Source organism: Euphorbia lathyris, chromosome 9 (genome assembly GCF_963576675.1).
Source record: "Euphorbia lathyris chromosome 9, ddEupLath1.1, whole genome shotgun sequence".
Taxonomy (NCBI): Eukaryota; Viridiplantae; Streptophyta; class Magnoliopsida; order Malpighiales; family Euphorbiaceae; genus Euphorbia; species Euphorbia lathyris.
The window spans coordinates 34,988,168-35,001,670 of record NC_088918.1 but is presented as its reverse complement, the minus strand read 5'-3'; the positions used below and the strand labels follow the sequence as shown (position 1 = coordinate 35,001,670).

At 34.9% G+C, this 13,503-nt stretch overlaps 1 protein-coding gene across 3 annotated transcripts; it reads right to left on the bottom strand.

Annotated features, from left to right (window-relative positions):
- Positions 1 to 8,337: 8,337 nt before the first annotated feature.
- Positions 8,338 to 13,284, bottom strand: LOC136206037 (uncharacterized). Of its 3 annotated transcripts, XM_065996943.1 has the most exons (11): positions 12,966 to 13,284; positions 12,817 to 12,867; positions 12,221 to 12,372; positions 12,037 to 12,139; positions 10,859 to 10,989; positions 10,195 to 10,263; positions 9,360 to 9,475; positions 9,203 to 9,257; positions 8,917 to 9,037; positions 8,683 to 8,825; positions 8,338 to 8,596 (listed from the first exon to the last, which is right to left on the bottom strand). In XM_065996943.1, the coding sequence occupies exons 3-11, from the start codon at positions 12,356 to 12,358 to the stop codon at positions 8,495 to 8,497; spliced, it is 978 nt and encodes a 325-aa protein (XP_065853015.1). In that variant the 5' UTR covers positions 12,359 to 12,372; positions 12,817 to 12,867; positions 12,966 to 13,284; the 3' UTR covers positions 8,338 to 8,494. The 3 variants fall into 3 exon arrangements, with proteins under 3 accessions (XP_065853015.1, XP_065853014.1, XP_065853016.1); XM_065996942.1 differs by lacking the exon at positions 12,817 to 12,867 and having other exon boundaries at positions 12,966 to 13,283; XM_065996944.1 differs by lacking the exon at positions 12,817 to 12,867 and having other exon boundaries at positions 10,859 to 10,971; positions 12,966 to 13,282.
- Between the last annotated feature and the right edge of the window lie 219 nt (positions 13,285 to 13,503).

Below are 13,503 nucleotides of genomic sequence, written 5' to 3'. Positions count from 1 at the left end.
CCATGTAAATAAACTTTCTTTTCGGGGAATGAGATTAGTTTAGATTGAATGTATGACTTAAGACACAACTCACGTTGTAAGTAAATTAATTCTTCCTTCTATCTCCCTCTTTCTTCCATATACTCTAAATTCATGTAAATGGGTGATTCTTTACTAATATGGCTTTCAATAATATATGCTCAAAACGGTTTTCAAAACGAGAAAGAAAAGGTTTCAAATGAATTTTAAACTTAAAGAAATATGCGATTAGTCCGTTAGTGCCTAACATGCTAAGTAGGAGGCCGGTGGTTCATAACCGGGCGATGTCAAGGTGCCTAGTAGCCTTTCTCCGGAAAGGAGCTAGCCTTCTCGGCTCGTACCTAAGTTTCCCGAACCCTCACCGGTCTCCCGCAAGGGATCGGTGTTCATTTCCCATTCGTGGGTGGCGACTCTTCCATACTCCGAGCTCCGGCCCTGCCAAGCAGCTTGATTCCGCGATTGGTTGCTTTCGGCGCCAATCACAACATCTGTCGTCAACGGTATCCACCCCCGGTTCGCCCGGGCGAGGCCGCGGCACCTACAACAACCTCTGAAAAAACAATTTCCTAAATCGAAACAATAAATAATATGGTGGAATTTTACGTTTTTTACTAATCTGACAGTTTATGAACTAAATTGATATTTAAGTTCATTTTACACAGTTGCAATTTGATTTTGGGATTTATATTTTGTCACTATATAAATATAACTGAAAAAAATTAAAAAATTGCTTTTTTTTTGTCATCAATTATTAAAAGTTTAATTTTAAATACTTTGTTTTGTAAAAAAAACAGACCACATATCTCTATTTGTAAACTTTTAAAACATAGACTTCTATTTGTAAATAAGCTAAACCATTTAAATGGTGCTTTGATTTTGTTCTGCATTTTTATTTATTGCCTTCACTCACTGACTTTGCTTCGATTTTCATCAATTTACTTCGTTGTTTGCTTGGTTTTGAATATTGTTTGATTCTCATGCTTCGCATTGTAAATGAATTGTTGTTCATTTCTCGATGACGATTCTGTGTTTGGCTCACGTATTCTGGTGACTGATTACAATATTTTTGTTCTTCTGTTATGTGATGTTATTGGCAATTTTGCATTTCATTACTTTGTTTCTAGGGTTTTTGAGTATTTGAAGTCTTGTTTGCAGACTAGGAACCCACGGGGTAGTTGAATTGAGATCAGATGCAGAATGATCTCTCTCTAAAGAATGATGAACCTGCCTTAAAGTTGGCTGATATTGGCATAGGAATATTGCTGGGACAGAGGTGCGTTTTAGCTTACTTTGTCAAATAGACGCCACACCATTTTAGCCTAATTTTTCTTAAAATTTACTCTAGGATCATGGGGATTCTTTTGATTTACTTTTCACCATCCAATTGAATTTGTATTCGAGCCGAAAAGTAACCACAGAACTGGTAAAGCTTTCCTGCAACTGTTTCTAACATGAATATTATTCACCAGTTCTAGAACCCATATAAAGAATCAACACATAATATCACTTCTCAACCGTTTGAAGAATGCAAAAATAAAACATGTATTTGGCTCTGCTTTTTTCCACTTTCACATGTACTCAGAAAGTTTTCAGGTTGTAGACAGAGATATAACAGAACACACAGGTAAAAAAATGGAGACATGAAACCTGTGAAGTTTTTTTTTTAACCTTCCTAGATGATAGAACTTTCAAAAGGGAAAATATGACAATGAAAATGGAACATGTTTTTACAATGTTTAACATGAGTACAAGAAAGTAACCAAACTAAACCACCCATAATTATTAAAGGCGCAAGGCTCAAGCGCGCGTCTAAGAGACACAAGGCTAAACTTTTCTTTCATTGTGTTCTTTGCTTCATTGCTATATTTCTGAACTTTCCTTTCCTTTTTTATTTATTTCTTTTTATTCTAATTTAATTGCAGCCGTAGATCATATAGATAGGAAAAGTTTGAGATTAAAACATCCTATTTTTAATTTCCTGAAAAACACAATGTAGCTTTTAATTTGCACCTAGGTGTTGCTACCTCAAGGAGCTACACTAAAAAAGGCGTACTCAGTAGCGCCCCTCTTGAACAGAGCACGACTTAAGACGACATGCCTCGAGCCTAGAGGGCCTTTTGAGCATGAAGCGCACCTTTGATAACTATGAAGACAGTAACCAAATTAATAAACCTAAAGTAAATTGCATAATAAATGTTTACTGGTTCCTTTCATATTATAAATGACTTCCTCTAATAATGACAATATAGGATTTTAATGTTTATATTCACATACCTTGCTTGGGTGGGATTATGGTTTACTATCCATAGAATTGTTCTGGATTCTCAATAATTTTCATGACAAGGTTTAACTTTATTTCAGAAGTCTTAGTGCTGCATTATCTTGTACATATTTTATACTTGATTTGATTGTATCAAAATTAAAGGTTATTAGTCAATGCAATGATCAGTTTATCCTCTCAATTTGCACATGATTCAATTTAGTTTTGACATCTGCATTGATGTAATCTTTTATTATTAAGAACTTTAGCAAAACTATGTAAGTTGATGATTATTGTTTATATGGAGCTCAGATTCAATCCAAATTTTTTAAATATTTTACTATTACAAAAATCCGTCACAAATTCTGTCAGAAAATAGTCATTTGCGTCCTTCAAAAGGACTGATGCAAATGTAGTTTCATTTGCGTCGGCCCTTTTAAAGGGCCGAGGCAAATGAAATGGCATTTGCATCAGTCCTTTTAAAGGACCGATACAAATGAGACTACCGGAGCTTAGGCCGCAGAAGGTGCGACAATTAGAGCCCATTTGGGCGGGAGGAGATAATGCCCGACAAGATCAATGTGAAGCCAGTACACCAGGCCGAGAATGCCCAAAATACGGAAGCTCAAGCTCCGACTAGTCACAGTTCGGGGGGATTGAGTAAAACCTGAATTTAGGAACAAGGCATAGCCTCAAGAAGTAGGGAGTGCATCCTCCAAGGATAAAAAAAAAAGGGCGGCCCGGTCGCATTACGCGTCCCCGCTGAGCGAGGGTGCATCCTCCAAGGATAAGTTCTTTAAATTCCAAAAAAATTAGGGTCTCTCAACACATGAGGGTAACCATTTAAATAGAGAAGTCGAACGACTTCTCAACTAGGCGCCCACCCTTAGGCCTAGGCCAACAATTAATGCACTAACGAGCAGCACAACCTGAGAAATATGTATTAGTAGTGATTGATGATTACTCATATTTTAAATAGACATTGTTTTTGAAACAAAAAGATGAAATATTTGGGAAATTTTCTCATCTTTGTATTACAGTGTTTAAAAAATATTTTTATAGTTTCTATTACAAGTAATCATGGTAAAGAATTTGAAACTCATCTTTTTGAAAATTTCTATAATAAGAATGGTATTCGTGTTGGGAATTTTCTGGATTGCGACAATTTAGTGGAAGCGATAAATATCAAAGCACAAGAATTTTATTGAATTTATGAGGTTTACAAGAGGGTGTTCTCTAGAAACTTTCTAGAGTTACAATGAGATAAAATAAAAATAATATCACTCCGGTGTTTCCCGAAAATACCCCGAAATAATTAACTTACTATTTTTATTTCTCCCCAAAATAATTAGACTACCCTCTAAAATAAACTCTCAAAACTCACGAGGCACAATTGTGCCTCTCTCACTCTACATTGTTCCTCCCTCTATTAACTCCCTTTTTCTCTTTTCCACTATCTTAATTCTTTCTTTTCTCCCCAAAAATCAGAATACCCTCATATCAGTCAACTCCCTCAAACATACAATAGAGAACTTTTTCTCACATTTTGTATAATTGTATTGCTCTCACTCATCTTCCATATTTCATTGGCACCCTAAATCCATGGCCTTATATAGCCATATTCTTGAAGACTTTTTCAACTAATTAGTTGAGAAAGTGAAGGTTTCTTATGTGCCATAATTTGTGCCCATAAATCATGGCACAACTTGTTTGTCTTTTTTTTTTTATCTCTTTATTTATTTATCTATTTTAAATTAATAGTTAATTTTTCAACAATCTTCCCCTTAACTATTAATTTAAAACTTTTTTTTTCATACAGGAGCACTTCTCTCCGCAGACAACTTCTCGGAGCACTTCTCACCGAATCGATTTGTTGATGCACTTCTCATCAACCTTCAACTATTGGAGCACTTCTCTCCAAATTAAGCAAATTCTTCTTCGTCAACGTGATTTGCTACATTGACACTTTCTTTTCTCTTGTTCATGCAATTCCATTGCACGTGCCCAAACTTCTTACACGAAACATTTAAGGCTTCCCCTTGCCAGCAGTTCTTCTCATCATGACCATGCCTTTTGCAATGACCACACTGAGGAAATTCCTTTTTTTTAACCTTAGGCAAAGAAAACTCCTTCAACTGCTTGCTTATTTTCTCCATTTTCTCACGCCCAATTCATTTGGTGCGTGACGCTAACATCAGCAGGAGCCCCAACATTGAACCATAGCTCTGATACCACTGTTGGGAATTTTCTGGATTGCGACAATTTAGCGGAAGCGATAAATCTCAAAGCACAAGAATTTTATTGAATTTATGAGGTTTACAAGAGGGTGTTCTCTAGAAACTTTCTAGAGTTACAATGAGATAAAATAAAAATAATATCACTCCGGTGTTTCCCGAAAATATCCCGAAATAATTAACTTACTATTTTTATTTCTCCCCAAAATAATTAGACGACCCTCTAAAATAAACTCTCAAAACTCACGAGGCACAATTGTGCCTCTCTCACTCTACATTGTTCCTCCCTCTATTAATGATAGCGTACCGTCTAGTGTAGTGTTTTTCTAATGACGACTAAACGTGTATTGCGGTGAATGTGCTATGAATATGGATGTGATCTTTTAAATGTTCTAACTCCACTAGACACTACGACTACTTAGGGGCAAGTGTACCCCGTCGTATCAAGTAATAATCCGGTTAAGACCGGGTATCGAATCCACGGGATTTATAATTACAAGTATTAGACGACTCGGTTTCGTATGTTATTTAAGCGGTGATTACTTTGGGGTAAAGTAAGACGCAACTACACACTATCCCTAACTATTGGCGACACAGATTTATATAGCTAAAACCCTATGAAGTAGGATGAATAACGATAAGTTATAACCACGATAAATAACGACTCTAAATGTATACGGATAATAATTTACTCTTGTAAAGATGACTAAGTGTAATAGGACCGACCCGTGAAGCACTTAGACTACGTGATTCCTAGTCAAGGCGTGTCTAATGCAGGGGAATTAGAAACTAGGGCCCGTAAGTTCCGTGGCTTGTCAATTCCTACGGTTTCCGGTTTGTCACTCCCGGTAAGGCAACACCTATATAACTCCCTAAGGATAGCCCGAATGGCGGCGGAAATCGCGTTCTCCTACACAATAATCAATTACGAATATCAAAACAAGTAATAAACATTAACACGTAAAGGGAAATAGAGATTATGAATCGTAAATTATAAATATGGAAAGTGAATAGATGAAATACAACCAAGCCTAGTACATAGGAAGAGTACAAGCTAATTAGCGGGTAAAAAGGGAGAATCCGCCCTTGGAACTAGCTAACCGGACTCAAAGCCGTCTCCTAGATCGTGGAGGTGGAACTCTCGAGCTTGGTGACGAGTGGTGGAACGGAACTTCGATGGAACGCCGGAACAACCGAACAAGCTCTCGAGGGGGAGAGTTTAACTACAAAATCTGAATCTAAATTACAATAATCAAAAGAGTATAGTTTTGCTCTCTATTGTGTAATTGGTATCAAATGAAGTTCAAGAGCTTCCTATTTATAAACATCAAGCAAGGGTAATGTTGTAACTTCACAAAGCACAAGTATAGAGCAACATTATTTGGTGCAGAAATCCCATGATACGCCCCGCGTAAGGTGGTCTACGCCCCGCGTAAGTGCCCATTCCGTCAGAAATCTCCTACATGTGGACCAATTCCATGTCTTGTTGTCTCAAGCACGCTCTGCGTAGCTGAAGTACGCCCCGCGTGTTTGAGTCTCTGAAGTTTTATCATTGAGGAATTGCATGGTACGCCTCGCGTGTATGATGATACGCCTCGCGTACGAAGAGTTGACTCAAGGAGACAGTGCAATCTGACTTTCAGGATTAGGCCAATTATTTCCGACATGTGTCATACGCCCCGCGTAGGGTGGCATACGCCCCGCGTATGCTGAGTCAATTCCACATGGCGTCTGCGGATAAGGCAATTATTGCTGACACCATGTTTCACGCCCCGCGTAAAGGATGAGACGCCCCGCGTATTTGAGTAGATTTTTGCTCCTTGCTCGTACCTGAAATACAAATCTTGCGAGCCGAGTTAGCTTGACGTTTTTATTTCCTAAACTAATCAAAAACACGGAAAATTAACTGAAAGCACGAAATTTATTTTTATTTCTTTATTTTACCAAAACGCTTTATTTTTGTAATTAAACTTATTTATTTTACCCAAAATCAACCCGTAAATCACGCTAAAAGATATGGGTAAAATACTCCTATCAATTAACTCCCTTTTTCTCTTTTTCACTATCTTAATTCTTTCTTTTCTCCCCAAAAATCAGAATACCCTCATATCAGTCAACTCCCTCAAACATACAATAGAGAACTTTTTCTCACATTTTGTATAATTGTATTGCTCTCACTCATCTTCCATATTTCATTGGCACCCTAAATCCATGGCCTTATATAGCCATATTCTTAAAGACTTTTTCAAATAATTAGTTGAGAAAGTAAAGGTTTCATATGTGTTATAATTTGTGCCCATAAATCATGGCACAACTTGTTTATCTTTTTTTTTATCTCTTTATTTATTTATCTATTTTAAATTAATAGTTAATTTTTCAACAATTCGTTGCATGATACAGCTTACAAAGTCTTTAATAAAAGAACACTTGCCGCGAAAGACTTATGCATGTGATGTTTAATGAAACAATCCTCTTTTTATGATAAAAAAAGAAGGTATTGTTGAAAATATTGAGAAACGGGTTGGAGAAAAAAAAAAAAAAAAAGTGAAGATATTGTTTCTAAAGATGTTCAAGTTACATAGCTCCAACAAGAATAAAATCAACATCATAACTATCCAAGGAGTTTCAATTTCACAAAGATCACTGAAAGAAAAATATAACCGAGAGAGAGTAATGACAAGAAGTCAACTATTGTTTCTGAATTAGAGTAAAAAAAAAGACTTTAGGGAAGCTAACAATGATAAAAGTTGGATAATTGTTCAAGAAGTTTGATGAGATTAAAGGAAATAATTTTAAGAGTTCAGTTTGTTTTTGAAAAATGTTGTTAAAAAAAATATTTTCCTGATTTTCTGATGTTTGTTTGCTTAGGAAAATAAATCAATATATAAGTTTCGGTTAACCAACTGAAAAATATATGAAAAAAGAAAACATTTTATGGAAATATTTTCCCAAGTCTTTTAGAATTCTATTTCATTTCTTCTTATCCTTACCCACCAATTCTTCTCGTTTTTTTTGTATTGTAACCACCGAAAAATATTTTAGTTTCCAACAAAAAAAAATAATTCTTATCCAATATTTTCGATCAAACAAATGGAGCTTTAGTTTCTGAAACCTAAATATCAAACAATAATTGGAATTAAATAGGTATCAGGAGATGTCAGTAAACCGTCTAGTCTAGCTTTTTCTGGCAATTCGAGTTCACCAATGCCACAGCGAATGCGCAATCACCCAACATTAAGACACAAATTTAATATAGTTCAGCGTACATCCTTGACGACCGCAAGACTTGGAGCATGAAGTTTCTGGGCACCCTTCCGCTTCCTATAGGTGTGAATCCTGAGATAGGCCAAAGAGGAGAATAAGTGAAGTCCCGGTAAGCGGGCCTTTCACCTCAAGGCTCTACCACTAGCTATGATCAGGTTTGGCTAAATGTCTAGACCAGAAACTAGATGAGTTTGGTAAATTCATAAGAAACAAAGCAAGATGGTTGCATTTGTACAACCAATAAGATAAACTATGATGAAACTTTTGCAAGATTAGAAGCTATAAGAATTTTTTGTACCTTTTTCATGTTATAAACATTTGTATCAAATGGATATAAAAAGTGCATTTTTGAATGACTATATATGGAAGAAGTCTATGTCAAACAACCATAAGATTTTGAAGATAGCCATAATTCAAATTATGTTTACATATTAAACAAAGCATTATGTGACTTGATAATTTTGCTCCAATGAGAAGAACATGTCCAAGATCAAGTAGAGAATAGTCTTAGTTAAGTTAATGAAACAAAATGATACCCTAAACACATGTGCAAAGTGTAAATTATGCTAAAAATCCAGCAAAACTACTTATCATTTATATTTTCATCAACAGCCGGTTTCCTTATTACAAGAAAGGATTGCATATCTATAAGCATCATTTCCATAATCCAGAAGAAATGTACATGCTTGCTTATATAACTTTACATGGGGTCACAATTTTATCCTTTCAACATACTGTATGCTGGCAAATCTTTCACTCTACACACACTATCGAGGGCGAGCTCACGTTCTAACTGACTCCTTGTCGAGTTTAATACCTCCTGGAAAAAGGTAAATTTGATGAATAAAGGCAAGAAATATCTTATGAGGTGAAATAAAGATAAACATGTATTGAAACTGAAGTTACATTAAATTGCATATACGAAGCACGCTTCGCAAGCCATTGAACATCCATCATTTGAAAGGCTACGCAATAAAGGTTGTCAAATGCCAATTCATCTTCGGCAAGCAATTCTAAAAATTTGATTCCTGCCGGAGTGGATGGCTGCCCTGCAAGTACAATATGCATTGACTTGATCAAATAAGATCACAGACTCTTCATTCTAGAATTTATTTATTTATGAAGAAAAAAGAGCACTACCAGCTTGAAGATCCAGCATCTGTGCCAACATAAAGGAGATATTTACACCAGCAACAGCAAATGGATACTCCCACTCGGCTCTGGTTCCATCTTTTTTGTGTAACAAGCTCTGGAATGATACCTGTTGACCAAAACAGCATCAGTATCATATCTATGAAACAAAATCTATTATGCTTACAAAACATATCATATCTTAATACATTTAGTGATAATTAGCTGTATTTTTAATTTCTTATGGACTAAGATGTGTGCATGTCAAGAAAAGCATGATAGTTAAGGAACAAACCGGATATTTCTCAGCAAAAAAGATCAGATTCTCCAATGATACATAACCTCCACCCCTTCAAATAGCACCAGATTAAATTAAGCACCAGTACACATGCATAAACATTCCCAAGCTATACCAAAATATATTAAGTGTTTCCACACAATCTTCTACATACCGAAAATCAGTTGACGGGTCTGAACCTTGCCAGCCCATATCCTTCCAAACCTCAGATTTAAGAGATGGAAGTTCTCTATCAGGAAAAGCCAACCTCCACAATTGTCTCAGTGCATCCTGTAAACAAAAAGGAAAATTTTCCTATTACTAAAAAAACAAATAAAGGTCACCGTGATGTTTTGATCCTAAAGCAGTTCTTCTTTTGTCTCAGTAACAATCCAGAAAGTTAATACAGTTACAATCCTAATACACAATGCTATTAAATTAAGTGATCGGTTGGCAGAAGAAGATTTGTCATTATATGCAGGTTTAAGAAACTTTTTTTTATTGAAAGGTTTAAGAAACGTAAAGGTTCAATGACAGAACAACATATTTTATGCACAAGTGTATATGTTCATAATAAGAAATAAACACAAACGAGGGTACTCACGGAGTTCAACACTTGTGTGCATAAATTTATAATCGTCTAAGTTAATCCATGAATCTAAATAGACATCTCAAAAGCCAATTAAAACAGTAAAAACTCTTAATTGGTTTTGTAATCCTTATTGAATTGTTTTAAAAACCTAGAAAGTAAAAGGGCAAAAAAAAAGAGCGCAGTTCAACTGGATGAGTTCTGCAGCTCTTTTGAGTAATTTAATCAATATGAGAACTTTCATTCATTTACTACTACAATTAAAATAAAGAATTGTATAAATAACAAGTTGTATAGTTCTTCCAAATCCAAAGTATTACTTAATCGGCATGGAAAAAGAGATTCATCAACTCTAAAATCTAAATAATAATAGAGGAAAGCATCTTAATGGGCAATATTTAGGAAATGAGGGAAAACCTACTTGATGCTCCACTAGAGAACCATCATAGGGTACACCCAGCCTGTGTCTTAAATATCTGAGCCTTTCTTCCTTCAATTACACCAAAAATTTCAGCATAAAAAAATCCAGAAAACTACAACAAATATTACCCATAGAAGTTAAACTGTATGATATTGATGTAGGCAAAAATAGAAATCCACAGTTTTTCAAAGAGTATAAAGTAAGTGAAGGAAAAGCAGGCAATCAAACTACATCTGACTATGAAAACTAACCCAATTGAATTTATAGTCCTCAACTTGCAACAAAATGATTTTCTGAAAAATATACTGGTAAAAACCATTTATAACTCAACAATCTATCAACAAAAGAAAGTTAGTACAATATCCCATCAACATACTTCAAATGTAAAGAACTCCATTCAATAACCATTCTAAATGGAGACTTTTACCATTGTGTTCTTAGTACCATTAAGGAATAGCTTCTCTTTATATAAAATGCAAGGCAGAAAGGTTGTACTTAAAGTCGACAGAAAGCATACAAGATACCTAAACAACAAAGACAGAACAAATAGCTCTGCCAGATAACAATGACAATAATGTCACAGATACCATTTCAAAAAGACTTTCTTCAAAAGCAACAATTAAATTTTGAAATTTTAGATGTCAATAAAATCACAGAATGATACCTGTAATGGGCTAAGACACGGAGGAAGAAGCTTCCTGGTCTGCACTGGTGGACCAGATAAAGTAAGTGGAAAAAGCCGTCCTAGAAGTGACCGGGTACCCAGGATACTACTAGCTGGAAGAAAAGTTGGAGCTGCTTAAATATTCTAATAGCATGTCAATAAAGACTACAAATAGAAAAGGCAAAAAGCATCCTCACGCCCCTGATTTTTTATGTTTTTTTTTCATTAAGCCCTTGATCTTTTATTTGGACATATTAAGCCTCTGGTCATTTATTTTGGGTCGCATTAAGCCCTTGATTGCCGAATTAGTTAGTTGTGAACATCTAATTCTGTTAAAAAGACGTTAAGAGTTTTTACATTTTTTCCATAGTCATATTACACATTAAAAACTGCTCTCAAACCGTGAAAAAAACAAATTCTGAAAGCATGCAAAATGAATAACACTCTATCAACCGAGTTTTATGTTCAAAGCCGACTTTTTTGTTCTTGAGGGGCTTAATATGACTAAAAATAAAAGATCAGGGGCTTAAGGTATCCAAATAAAAGATCAAGAGCTTAATAAATCAAAAAATGAAAGATCAAGTGCCTCAAGATGCTTTTTGCCAAAAGAAAACTTCACTTCAAAGATCCATATATATATATATAATACTTTCAAACACAAACTATTAACAACCCGGTACAATTTCAAAGTGCTCATCACAAAGCAACCTGAACAACATTATGCTGATAGAGTTACGTAAATGAGACAATAAGGCATATACTCTATCCTGTATAGTATACAATACTACTACCAATGATATGTCATTCTCAATGAGACCATAGTTTAACAGCTTAATCGTAAACAAAATTAAGTTTACCATCCATCATAACCTACCAGGATTTGCAACATACATGATGTGAAGTGAAAACTATAGGCTTCTGAAGAATATGGACCAAACACATTTCAATACAAAAATATTAGCTCAAAGAAAGCAATGGAACAGCCTAATTAATTGACAAATCAGACTTACAGCAGTTAACCAAGAATTAAAATGATAAATTGTTTTCAACTGCATAAACAAGTTGTTGACATGAATTGTCTAGTAAGTAAGCAATAAATAAACCATCTGCTTTCCTTAATCCAAAATACCACAGAAGGGAATACTTAAACTGATAAAACAACTTAAACAATGAAATACCTATCCACTGTGCCCACTGTGCAATTAACTGTGTTAATAATAACGTCCAATGGAGCTGTTCCCTCTGCTGTTCAGCATTCCAAACCTCTTCTAGTGTGACTTTCTGTAACATGAGAAAGTATTAATTTGCCTATAACTGTTTCCTTTTACAGCATTTCCATAAATACCAGGAAGAAACTCTGACCGCTGCAGGCATATCATAATGTGCGTGATTTTGAAGTAAAGGTTCATCTAAACCATCATACTCTGAAGCATCAAAATAATTTTGCTCTTTCCTATCAACATCACCGTGGTGAAGTCTCCTCCGCACAGCTCTCGACATGTATTACTGGTAAGCTTAGATATATATACAAAAGAAAGAAAAAAATAAAAATAAAAATAAATCAGTCAAACATATTCAAACCATGTATAATTCTAATATGTATCAAACTCATATCAAAAGAGTACATAACCTCAAATACCAATACCAAACAGTAATAACAGCTATCAGAACCATAAAGTACCCAAAGACGGAACAAAAATACATCTATACATGACTCAGCAGTGCATAAAGCTACTACAAATTGACCAAATCCCAAAAGCAAGTAGTAGTCCTGATTTCTTTAAACATAGATTCATAGGGAAGAACGAATCTAAAGAAGAAAAGAAAACCCTAAACTATGCGAAGGAAGAATCGCGCAAATGTATACGAGCCCTTGCGAAAAGTTGACCAATTTGTAAAACTAAAATTTAAATTAAATCCAGCCATAATCGCATATCTCTGTATAAATTCCTACACACCATCCAAAATAAACGAAGTGTGCAACATGAATTTCGCAGCAGACGGCAGGTCTGAAATCATAAACAACAAAGAAAGCCCTAATTGGAATACACACACATAGTATAAAAGCGGGAAAGTTGAATAAAATAGAGAAAGGAAGGAAACATACGAATCAGGATAAATCGAAGGGATGCAATAGAAAAGCCTCCAGTATTGGACGAGTTATAAAGCAAAAGAAAAAGAAATTGCCTTGCAGATTAAGGAATAGAACCGGAATTGTTGATTATAATAATAATGGAGAAATGTTTGAAAAGGAAGTGGACCTTCCGCTTATTATCTCTCCCTCTATCTATCTATCACCTTCCTCACCTGGATGCAGAGAAGGGAAGGGAAGGGAAGGGGAAAGAAAGAAAGTTGGAGAAAGAAGATCCCAAATCCAATCCCAAACCAGAATCAACCTACATTTTATAGTTTCTTTCTGTTAATGCTTTAACAAAATTAAATCTATGCTATTAAATTTATTTGAGAAATTTAAGTAAATGCCTACGATTTCTTCAATAATCAAATTGAAATTTTCGTAAATTAAATTAATCTTACCAACTGTATTTTAATTTTATCAAATTTACGGTCTAAGAATTCAGATTTCTTAACTTTTTTGTTCATTATTAATTCAACTTTACTCCAATTTAGCACTGTTTTCCTATAAT